Raw genomic sequence first — 12,866 nt, 5'->3', positions numbered from 1 at the left:
CCCCTTCTCCTCCTCCCCCTTCTCCTCCTCCTCCTTCTTCTTCTTTTTGGTTAGCAAAAACAGGAATGAAATGTCTTAGGAAAGAGGCCTCTTTTTAGGTCTCAAATCTCTATCTTTAGGTTTTCCAGGTCTTTGGTATAACTCATGTTGACATAGTCTTATTGGTGAGAACCAAATAGCTCCCCACCCTGCCTTTTGATTACTGAGATCAGCAACAGGTAGGAGACATGACGGGCAAGGAAAATAAGAGTTTAAGGATCTGAATCACACTTACCATAAAGAAGTATTTGGCCACTGAATTAACTCACAAATTGCTTCCTAATTCACTTAATGGAGAAATGAGCTAGGTTTCTAGTGTGTTAAGTGACATGGGCTCTAGGAATCTGGTTAACTGCAGGATGATTGGGAGAAGAGGGTCTCAGAAAGAAAGTGAATTGAATACGTAAGAAGATGTTGGGAATGTATAGAAGAGGTTCTGATGATCAAGGCTTCAAAATTCTCCTGGCATACTGTGGTTGATGGCTTGGAACCTCTGGCATCTGGCTACATTCCTGCATAAGGAGGAGCTGTGAGAATCTTGCTTTGGTGTCTGGGCCTTGAGTATCACCTCTTCTCTGCTCGGCAGCTCTCTCTGTCTTTGAGCCACCCAGATTCTATTAAAAAAAAGATCTCTCATGGTGTTACCATCACTAGATACTACTCTGTGGGAAGTAAATAGTTTCCAAAATGAAAGAAACATATTATTTAGAAGATTCCTGGAGCCTCTGGATTTTGCTGGAGATCTTGTGGTTCTTCAGGGGCTGACTCTCAAAGTTGCTAACCTCAAGGATTCTGATGTCAGGCTGGAACCTGAACAGAATTTCCTCTGGCCAGTGTGAAGGGCTGTTAAACTGTCCAGGCTTTGTAGGAAGTTGTCTTTCCATTAAGGGAGGAAATAATTGGCCTATTACTTTGTGCTCCTACTTATTCTGGGTAGTAGAAAATGAATTCTCTTATACATGATTCTAAGAGATTTAGTAATTATTTTACTAGTTCAAGAGAGGCCTCTCCCCTTATATGTGGAACAGATTGCATAGGATGAAAAATGGCATCTAAACAGTCAGGTATTGAATGCACTATATTAAGTAACATAGTAACATGATATGATTAGGTGATATGGATATGTTTAGAGATGAAAAATTAATAGAATAACATACTCCCATACTCAAAGCCTATTGATTCCTTAATTGCCTTTTCAAATTCAGTGTAAAATTCGGCTTTCATTCTTTTCAGTTTTAATTAATCTCATTAATTCAATGAAATCATCCTATAACCTTTTCAGACAGCCTTTCAAGGGCTTGGAACCTGCTCTTCCATGTGATCCTGCTTCTATACACTGGCCTGGGCCTGCTTTTCTACAATGTCTCCACTGTCCCATCCCAATTGGAAAATGTATACAGACTTTTCTCCCTCTCCCTCTCTCCCTCCCTCCCTCCCTCTCCCTCTTCCCCTCCCCCTCTCCCCTCCCCCCTCCCCCTCCCTCTCTCCCTCTCCTCCCTCTCCTCCCTCTCCTCCCTCTCTCCCTCTCCTCCCTCTCCTCCCTCTCCTCCCTCTCCTCCCTCTCTCCCTCTCCTCCCTCTCCTCCCTCTCCTCCCTCTCTCCCTCCCCCTCCCCCCTCCCCCCTCCCCCTCCCTCTCCTCCCTCTCCTCCCTCCCCCTCCCCTCCCCCTCCCCCCCTCCCCCTCCCCCTCCCTCTCTCCCTCTCCTCCCTCTCCTCCCTCTCCTCCCTCTCCTCCTTCTCCTCCCTCTCCTCCCTCTCCTCCCTCTCTCCCTCTCCCCCTCCCCCTCCCCCTCTTCGTCCCAAACCACCAATCATTTCTACTTTTCAAGAAGCTTGTACCCTCTATGCTTCTAGTACACATAAGTAACAGCTTGAATATTTGTAGTTTTCTACTTGGTTTATTTACATTATGCCATTCTTCTGCCATTATTACATGTGAAAATTATATTATAAACCTAAGTATGCACAGAAATAATTGTTACCTCCACTTAAAAAACAGGACAGCTAGGTACCACCTTGGGGCAGGAGGTCCTGGGTTATGTAAAAGGACAAGCCAGATGAGCCACAAGCAACACATTGGTAAGTAATTTCTTCATTTGCTTCTGTTCAGTTTCTGCCACTAGGTTCCTACCTTGAGTTTCTGACATGGGTTTCACTTGATGATGTCCTGTAATCTGTAAACCATATGAACCCTTTCCTTCCCAAGTTGTTTTTGATCAGGATGCTTGATCAGCAATTGAAAGAAAACTAATGTACTCTCCTATGTGCTTCATTGAGCATATATACTATGATTTGAAAATGCTGACTATACCAACACTTAGATGGAGACTATAGTCTTGGTTAGTTCTTTATAACAGAATGAGTCCTAGTCTTTATACTTTTCTATTGTAGACAAAGATTGTTATTTGCCAAGAACAATTCATATCACTGAAGTCCATATAACAAGCTTTATGTCTAACCCACAGCCCTCTCCTATAGGCATTGCAGACGGGCAGGTATGGGCAAGTCTAGCTTGCTCTCCTTCTTTCATAGCTCACAGTAGGAATGTCAAATGTACCTTTAGCTGGAACCAAGCAAATTAAGGTGGTTTTTACTCATACTCACAGGAAATTTATAGTCCACATAATTTGCTATCAGGTCCTGAATGTAAGGATGCTTCAAGAGAATGTTAACTTCAATTGGCTCCAGGTTCTTGGCACCCAGGTCCTGAAAAGTCTTGATGAGGTTCTTTAAAGAAGAACATAAGCAAAGTTAATTTTCCTTTCAATCTTGAAGTTATTTTAAAGTGGATTTATATAATAAAGTAATTCATCATAACTTCTCCACAATATAAAGCACTATTTAAAGCAATTCCATGTAAACAGTCTAACCAACCTCTGCATAAATATTCTCTGACTTTAAGTAGCTGGCAAATCTGTTCGCATCCAGTACTTCATTTCCTCCTCCAAACACTTTGAGCAGTGTTTCCATGGAAATCTTTTCGGTGTTTGCATTTTCAGGGATTTCTTCTTCCTTTTGGTCCCTCTCATCTTTCTCCTCCTTCAGTTCCCTCTCGTCTTTTGTACTACTTTCCTCAACCTCAGTAAATTCCTCAATGGGACTCACAGAGCAGGTGGAGGTCTGTCAAATTAGAGGATAGCAGCATGAGTCAGACAGAGATGCTTTGAGCAATGGAGATGCTTTATCAACTTTTTGGTACACAAGAACCATGTAAGGGAAGGCCAGTGCCTACTGCAAACCCCATTAAACAAATAATAAAGAAAAGGCACTGGCTGCACTCAAAATCAGTGTCAAAGCCCTAGAGCAGTTTAGCTTACAGTACAGAAGTCTCAGTGTGGAGTGCATCCCATTCATCTCAACTCACCCTTGTGTTCACTATACTGCCAGGTACATAAACTTCCTCCACAATGGCACACAGAAGTAAATTAGCGTAAATGACCCCCAACGTCTGCACTTGGAAGCATTGCCCTTTGAAACTGACTTGAGTTGAGGTTATTTGAAATCTGTAGGATTGTACCTCTTGATTCCATAGGTATAGATTAGGAATGACCCAGAATAAATGCTTATGAACACAGAAAGTTTCAAACATAGAAGTTAATTCAGTGTTATAATAAAAATAGATGACCTATAATTCCAAAGGTATGGGAACAGTGGCACAAATTATAGTTTTGTGATGAACACAATCCTGTTATGAAAATTATGGTTTGGAATGATATTCAACCTAACCAAAATGCACTCATAGAGTAAATTCATGAAAGTCCCATCAAACACAGGAATAGATACACTAGAATCATCATCATGTCATATGATGTCATGTGATGTATCATTTATCAGTCAGATAAAGAGCACATTAAAGTGTCAACACTAGTTACCAGTAGGGGCCAGGCAAGTGATTTCCATAGTCTTCAAAATTCCTGGAGTAAATTTTGTATGTATATGGCCAAACATATGTATTTTTAATGATAAAATAATCAATATTTACATATTCAACATAGAGAAATAGTTTTGAATGTTGGTTGGCCAGAAACCTGGGAACACATGGATTCTGATTTCCCTTTGCCACTAAGAAAGGAGAACTGATAATTTAGGAGAATGCTGATGTCATTAAATAAACAATTCAGCTGATTTATCCATTGTTAATTGTCATATGTGACAGAATGGGGAATGATAAATTAAGCCTATGGCAGATATGTGTCCCATAGAGGGGCTGTTATCAGTGTTGAGAAGATGAGGTACAATTGATTCAGCTCAGGATGTCACCTTATTTTTGCTGAGTTTTTATCTTTTGCTAAATAGGGAATTTAATTCACTTTTGAAAGGGGGGTTTTAATAGCTGAATATTTAGTGCTTAAATATATATTTACACATTTATTAAAACATACATCTTAACCTCTTCCCCACTTGCAACAATTAAATGCTACATGGTGGGGGTAGGAAACAGGTGTTAGTATCCTCTCCTGTGATCTTGGTGATTACTTCTTTAGTTGCACATCAGTCCATAAAATATTTGCTACATGAAGCTTAGCCCTAAAATTTCTTGCAGAGAGGGTAGGGGATTAATGGATGTGTATGGGGAACAGTGCACAGGCACTGTGGCAACAGTGCAAAGACAGAACCTGTGGGTGAACAAATCCCTAGTTGATTCTATGAGCAGGCACTTTCAAAGTTAGGTAAATCTGGTTTCCATGTTGCTATTTGCATAGTTAGGGCAGTGCTTCCTTTTTTAAAGACCTGATATAGACATCAAGGAATAAGTCATTTTTAATCAAAATTATAACAATTTAAATATGTAATATTCTAGGATAAAGAGTCCCTAACTTTCTAGTAATGTCAGAGGTTTTGTTGTTGTTGTTGTTGTCTTTTTTGTTTTGTTTTCTAATTCCTGTTGTCTTTGTCCTTTGGGACTTGGAATACACATTGTGGCTCTAAGGCAAGAGAGGAAGGAATGAAATGACAGTCCAGTGTTCTGGGAGAGATAAAAGGAATGTGCAAGAAAAGGGTTCACTCTTAATAGATACTGGAGACAGAAATCAGTGACAGTAGCCACAAGAAAAGCCAGTGCTTTGAAATAAATACCTTTAGCACCAAAGCAGAGAAATCCATGTCCTTCAAAGAGGGGAATGAGACACCTTTGAGCACTATATTATACTGGTCTGGCTTTCAGAGTCTGATCTCAAAGCCTGACTACATGTGTGTTCCCTGAAGTGATGCTCATGCATCTTCTGACTGCATGTGTGTTCCCTGAAGTGATGCTCGTGCATCTTCCCAAGCATTCATTTCTGTTACTGACTCAGCTCAGGCCCAATCTCCTAACACAGAAAATAATGTTGGTTCTGAAAACAAAAACATCACATAAGATGTGTACATGCTTTGAACTTCAGGGTCTCAAACATGCTGCCAAGAGGGTTTTAATAAGACTCCAACTAAGTGGGAGTTGCAAGCTAACAATTTACTAAAATCTAACATCATAGTCCTAAAACTCCACAGGGATTTCAAAATTAGCTATTTCCCCAAATTTCACTTCCTTAAGGATTACATTTACTAAAACTTATACATTCTTGGTAAATGCTTTGTTCTAGGACTTTTAAAAAAATGACCTAAGAAACAATGGCTTTCCACAGAAGGTCTGAGTCACATTGAATGAAAGCAGCATGGCAGCAAAGATACAGAAGGAGGGCTAAAATATAAGACAGGGTTTCCAGTTATTATAATAACATAGGCAGAAAGCAAAGATTTGATGGAATGCCTTGAGAGTGCATAGAGATTAGTTGGAGATGTTATTTCTGAGTGAGGTCTTTGCAGACTCCTGGGATGAGGTTGCCCAGGAAACTAGAACACAGTTGGAAAGGACTCAGAAATGGAAGGGTATAATTGGGGATAAAATGTTATTCAGTGGAAATGAGTGAGGTGGGCAACTCTTGTGTTTCTGAAGTGCTTAGAGTTTATTTCAAGTCTGAACAGTTCCTGAAGGACAAAGGGAGACATGCCCTGATCTCTGCAGACATCCCTGGTTTCTGAACAATATCCTTGTGCTTTAAAAGAGCTCTTGAGAGCAACTCTCAAATGGAGCTACTTGCTGTATGGGAACATCAAGATGAAGTGGTGAGCAAGTCAGGGACACCAGAAATACAAGCCACCTATTCTAGGTGGCTTGGTGCCACCACCAAAGCGGTTGCTATAGTAATGGTTTTGGTGCAACCTCTCTGTCAATGGTCTTTCTTTCTCTGGGCAGTATCATTTGTTCCTCGCCTCGTCTCCTTGCTCCTATAGCTGAGACTCCATCTCTTGCACCACCACCCCTCTTCTTGTTTTGGTTTTATTTACAAACACCGAGCATTTGCTATGTGCAGCTACTTTGGAGGATATGAGACAACTTGACCTAGATTCCAGATAGAGATAATCTGGCCATAGGAGTCAATGGATAGACCCCATCAGCCTAATGGGGTCTCAGAGCTGAGAAGTAAGATGAATATAAACCCTCATCCTTAATCCAGAAGCTATCTTCAATTTATAACTGCTTGCCAATGACAAATTTGTTTTCTCCAACAGAGTCCCACTGTGTATAAAAACCTCTCATAAGGCAAGGAGCCCCATGCCTAACAGTAGATGACCAACACAAAACAAACGCAATAGTATCTTTATTGGGGTTTTTTGTCATATAATATAATATGTTGTCAGGGATTTTTTTTAAACATTACAGGTCCTTTGAACATATATTTTGAGTTCCAGTTGTGTGTTTTTATGGATTCTTTGTGTAAGAATGTGTGTCTCTGCATCTATATATGCTTCTAGAGCTTTTTCTTTGGTTCTTTTTCTTCAGTTTTTCTGTCTATCTTTTTTTCTGTTCAGGTTTTCAATTTTATTTCACCATTTATAATTATGGTTTTAGATGACTGTATTCTAAGGAGAGGGAAAAAGAGAGGGTGTGATTTTTATGTGGGTGGGGCAGTGAAGAGGATCTCAGGGGAGTTGGAGGAGGGGAACCATAATCAGAATATATTGTATTAAAATATATCTTCAATTAAAAAAAATATATCTTTAGTTTGTGGTAGCTTCCTGTTTGGTACATGACTAGTTAATTCCCTAGGACATGGATCGAGCAATTAGGTGGCATTCCTTCAGAAGAGAAAAATTATCTTTCTGTCACAGACCTGAGGTTAAGCAATGGGCTTGGTTTATAAAATTGAAGAATTTCAGTGCACCATTGCCAAACTTTTTCTCAGATCTTGCCCTAAATTTGAGAATCATGAGCAAGGAAAGTTCCCTCTGTTCACCAACACCCTGACTTCAGTTTGCTGAGTCCAGAGTAGAAGATGACTTCATAGAAGTTGTATCTTTACCAGATGATCAATATAGGTATCAGAGGGGACAAGTAAGGGAGAGAAGGGTAGCAGTCATCATCTGAGATCAAGAAAATTCTCTGTGTCTGGGAAGCCATCACACTGAGTCCTTAGGGCAGGCTGTGATTTTGGATTAGTCATAAATCCAGTATTAGTTTAAAGGATACACAATCTATATGGGGTTATAGAGACATCACTGTGAAAGTGACAAATACTACCTTAGGACAGCTGGCCATACCTAAATTACTTATATAGGAAAATTCTAACGTGGCTTTCTAGTGATGCTAATTCCGCTTTCCTGAGGGGCGCTGTAGAGGAGGAGGAGTGAATCGGTACACAGGTGACTTCTTGTGAACCTTCTGCCCAACTTAATTTGTAAAATAAAGGCTAGAGCCAGTGATTGGGCAGAAGAAGGGGAGGTGGAGAAATAAAGGTTTGGGGGGAGGAGAGAGAAGAAGGCAATGGAAGAGGAAAGGACGGAAGAGAAAAGGACAGAAGAGGAAGACGATGTGAGAGGAAGACAAAGGAGGAGCAGAAGGTGGAAGGAAAATGGAGGAGAAGCACGTGGCCTGGAAAAAACCCCACAAGTTATAAGGGATCTCATAGCTGGAGAATAGAGTAGTATAATGGTAAATCTGCCCAATCTAGGCGTGCAGTTTATATTCATAATTATTGAGTTGTATTTTCTTTGACCGGTCTTATTTGGGTTGGAGATTTACCACAATACACTTCTTGCTTGCATATTTGCTGTGGTGTTTCATTACCTACAGCATATGTATTTGAAAAGCCCCAGCTTCTGAGGCACCAGTCTGCTCTCATCCTAAACTTCAGGCCCAAATCTAATAGAGCCTATTTCTTCCCACAGGTGAATGCTGTCAAGGGACTGACTCTCCCAATTTCTTCTAGATTATCTCTTCTTTGACAAATACACACAGGAAATAAATGAGGCTGGGATCCTTAGGGTATGAGCATCAGCCCTTTCCACCACGCTCACAAAAAGCACAGAAAGAAACACTATCAGGATTCTGCCCTTGGGGGAACAGATTGGGTATCAAAGGCCAGAATAAGTGTCAGTAGACACAAGGGGAACAGATCACTTTGTACCCAATAGGAAGCCTTTAGACCTGAAAATGCAAGGGAAGAGCCACCTCCTGGAAATCACAAGGTGAATGCATCGTGGCTTCTGAATTAGCTAGGAAGTTTCTGTGCCCTTTGAAGAAAATGATGTAAATGCCTGTGTTTTCAAGGCTGAAATAAGGTCAAAAGTCATATTTGTATGGGTAGTGTTCGAGGTCTGAGCTTCCTTCAGGTAAAATTTTTTTGCATACTTTAAAATGAGCATTAGGTTAACAATCCACTTCCTGTTTGTTTCTCATGATCAGTACTTCTTGAAAAACCCAGTCTACTCTGCTGCTTTTAGAGCAAACTTCAATCCTATCAAGAGACTTTGAACAGTTAGATGTTAATTTTACTACAGAAGTGTTTGAGTTCTCTGACTTTAGTGCAATTGAAGAAGATTTACTGGAAAACCCATTACCTGTAACGTATGGTGTTGAAGACCCAGAAAAATATAATAAAGAAAAGAGGTGAATCCCTATTGTCATGAGTTTCAATGCCTCTGGCATCCTCGCTTCCCTTCGGAACTCAGAGTTGTCACATTTGTGACATGTAGTTACCTTTTCTGCAGTTAGCATCGGAGTTTCAATCTGCCGGAAGATGTGGGTCCCCACAGCCACACTGAGGGCCCTGTAGACTCCTTCCAAAGTGTCCGGGTGGCACGCAAAATACAGTAACATCTGAGTGTAGTCAAGCTGAGGTGGATCTTTCTCACAGTCAGCAAACAGCCTAAAGAAGAACTGTCACAGACACACACACACACAATTGGTAACTGCATATAGAATGGGTTCACTGTGACAAGGAGGGAGGCAGATAGGGCAATGAGGAGCAGAGACTCTAGGTGAGCCATACCTGGATTTACAAAAGTGTGAGACTGTAATTGGTTAGCATAGCAGGTCACTAATTCTGGGGTCATTGCTACATGACACAAAAATGAAGACAAATCCATCACTTCGGTCATTGACAGATGCTCACTGAGTGCCATACTGTATTAGCTTGGATTTCTTTTTAAGTATTTAAAATATAATTAGTAAGAAGATACCAGTTCTTGAGGAGCTAATTTTGCTATGGGGCAGTGGCTGCTGGACATGATGCTGACACACTTCTGAACTCATAGCAGCCATGGGTGGGTGCCTGCACAAGACCAGTACAAGATTAGGCCATCACCTTTTCACCATAGGAGAAAGGGCTGACTGGTCCGTCCTACTCTCTTAAGGTCTTATTAACATTTGATCACTCAACGGTGACAGGGGACATGTGGCGGTCTCTTCAGTGGTATAATTATGTAAACTGCCCATGTTCCAGGAAGTGTCCTCCCACCCATGATCAGATCATGCAGGCAACACTGTGTAAATTCAGTGGGTCATTTATTTGAAGAGGGCATACAAATGGAAGGTGAGAGAGTGACTTGTTGGGAAGACAAAGGGTTTCAGTAGGGAGAAGGGAAGAAGACAAGACAGGATAATAAGGTCTGAAAGAACTAATATTCATTACAGGTATATATAAAACAGACAATGAGCAAAACATGACTTAAAGAAAACCAATCAGACAAACAACAAAATCCTTGTAGTACAGAGTATATGAGAAATGTTGTGGAACCTCACCATTTGGGAAGAGCATGAAGTGAATAGTTGTATTTTATAAACACTGAGATGTTCAGGGTGGTACTGAGAATCTCTGTCTGTCTGTCTGTCTGTCTGTCTGTCTGTCTCTCTCTCTCTCTCTCTCTCTCTCTCTCTCTGTGTGTGTGTGTGTGTGTGTGTGTGTGTGTGTGTGTGTGTGTGTGTGAACCACACTCTGCTCATCATTTCTGTCTTTGGGACAGTACACAGCATGTTTACATGCATGCCATCTTTGTCTATGTGAATGTCTCTTTCTCAGAATCCAGAGTCTGTTTATTTTCTTCCATATAATTTTCTACCAGCAAGTTAGAAGCAGACCTTTCTATGTACTTAAAGTCATTTTCTTGTTCCACTGCTGAATAAACAGCTACAAACCCTGTCCTGGATTGACCTATTTTTCATGTGACACGAACATCAGGCAGTAGTTTTCTTCCCAAATACTGACAAAGCTGTTCATATTACAAGACAATGTGTTCATAAAGTCACATGAAAATCACCTTCCAAGAGCTATATATGAAAGCCAAGAACGGTGGCATATGCCTTGAATCTTAGAACTTGGGAAAAAGAAGCAGGCACATGTTTGTGATTTCAAGGCCACCCCTCTTCTACATATTGAGTTCCAGACCAGCCAGGGTTACATAGTGATGCCTTTGTTTCAAAGAAAGAAATGCTTTATGGTGTAAGTTATCTCAATCCTCCTGTTCCACACTAAAAATATTAACAAGCAACTATTAACTCCAAAATGCCAATCACAGATTTCAGGCCTTGTTGGTAACTACTTGGCTCCTCCTTTGACCTCTCTCCTGCTAGCATGCTGCAGAAATGCTTAGGGGGAAAAACATGAAGCTTCAACTTCACCCAAAGAACTATAGGCAACTAAGGAATGCTGAGACTGGGAGAAATAGTCTAACCCAGGAAAGAGCACCCCAAATGATTATACAATTGCAATGCCAATCCTTAAAACATTTATACAAGTACTAGTATGCAGAATGAGTAGGTTATATGTTTGTATTTATATATATATATAATATATAATATATATATACATATATATTATATATGTAACAACAATTATTGGAAAAAGACAGCACTAAATTTGAAAGAAATAAAAGAGGGGTGTATGGGAGGGCTTGGAGGGAGGAAATGTAAAGAGACAGTGGTGTAATTTGATATCAAAAATAAAATAAAACATGTTTTAAAAAATTGAGGTCAACTGAGTGGAATTGCTTACTTAAATGTTATAAAGGAGTCATGTCCAATATTGTTTTGCAGTTTTGAGCTAATGATTAAGTAGAAACCAAACCATCAATATATACAGAATCAATCATTCAGATTTTCTACTGTATTACTGAATGTAGCTATGCTAGAGAATATATATATATATTCAATCATTTATAGAGAAGTCAGAGTGACCTCAGATTTTAAGGCTTTACATCTATTGTGGTCTCAGTGATAACAGTAATTTATAATGCTGTTACTGATGTCATACTGAGGACAGCAAGCTACTTGTGGACATGGGTAATATTGCATTGCAAATCTTGTTGTGTTTAACAAAATCAAAGGAAGTGCATATAGTAAATATTCGTAAAATGACAGAATCCTATCTTACACTTTTAGAATTGGAAGAATGGCTTACTAGATAGATGAAAGCAAATAAACAAAAACCTGAAATCCAAGAGATCCCTGAAAGCTACCAATAATAACCTAGGTAACAGATGATTTTGGCATTTCTCCTCCCTTAGAATTTCTCTATAAGGAATGGTCCCCTGAATGAGTATCAAAGTTTGGACTTTGAGAAAACAACAAAGGATCTAAGAAGCAAGGATAGAACCAGAGGAACCTGTTCAACTCAAGTAGGAGAACAGAAAGACCATTTCCACCTACCACATAACATATGGTTGGCATTGGTGTGATGGCTCCCACATGTAATCTCAGTACTCGAACAGTTCAAGCTTGGGCAGGGTGCTGCACTTGCTGGGCACCCACCTGAGTTACAGAATGATAACCATCTCAAAAATCAATAATAGTAACAGAAAAAAGAATAGTTACCTCTATAAGATGCTCCTGTCTATTGAATGGCAAGGGCTCAAGGGGATTTTCTGGAATTTTTATATCTTCATCTCCTGAAAACCATAGACCAGCCTACACACACAGACAAAATATAATGAATATCCAGAACATATTGTGCAGAGATATAACAGTTTCTCTCAAAGTCAAAGATTAAAACATTGCTGTACTCTCTACCTAGTGAACTCCAAAACACAGGGTACATTAGAGAGTAATGTCTGGAGGAAATACTAGATTTGCATTTGCATTTGTTTTAATGCCATCCTTTTACTCTGTGATAAAAAAAGTGATGCCATCACTTTTTCATATGTGATAAAGTATAAGAATGTATGATAAAAGCCCAAAATGGATAAAAGCCCAAAAATGGGGGTGTTAGCTCTGCTTTAGTGTTTGGAGTGGTGAAAGACACTTACGAGTTATGACTGCAGCCTAAGCTCCTGCTGGCTACACTTTGGAGGGGTCATTGTGTTTGTTGGTGACAGAGTTGCCATTTCTCATATGCTGGTCATTTCTTACTATTCCCATTTGGCAATACCTCCACCATTTCTTTTTCCTTTCCATTTCTACTGCTACCACATGGTTATCCAGACACAATGACCTCTGTCATGCACCAGCCACTCAGCAAATTCAAAATTCTTTTTTGTTTGTTTGTTTGTTTCCAGTCTCCCTTGCTTCAGCATTT

At 40.0% G+C, this 12,866-nt stretch overlaps 1 protein-coding gene across 11 annotated transcripts in view; it reads right to left on the bottom strand.

The window, feature by feature from the left end:
- Positions 1–12,866, bottom strand: part of Spef2 (sperm flagellar 2) — a 156,923-nt gene that overhangs the window by 2,324 nt on the left and 141,733 nt on the right. For all 11 annotated transcript variants that reach the window (XM_076916088.1, XM_076916095.1, XM_076916096.1 and 8 more), the window contains 4 exons: positions 12,167–12,259; positions 9,056–9,235; positions 2,914–3,159; positions 2,644–2,766 (listed from right to left, as the gene is read on the bottom strand). In XM_076916088.1, the coding sequence (XP_076772203.1) occupies positions 2,644–2,766; positions 2,914–3,159; positions 9,056–9,235; positions 12,167–12,259 (642 nt within the window). The remainder of the gene's footprint in view (positions 1–2,643; positions 2,767–2,913; positions 3,160–9,055; positions 9,236–12,166; positions 12,260–12,866) is intronic.

Source organism: Arvicanthis niloticus, chromosome 19, assembly GCF_011762505.2.
Source record: "Arvicanthis niloticus isolate mArvNil1 chromosome 19, mArvNil1.pat.X, whole genome shotgun sequence".
Classification (NCBI taxonomy): Eukaryota; Metazoa; Chordata; class Mammalia; order Rodentia; family Muridae; genus Arvicanthis; species Arvicanthis niloticus.
The sequence above is the reverse complement of the archived record's forward strand: the minus strand, read 5'-3'. Positions and strand labels throughout refer to the sequence as shown.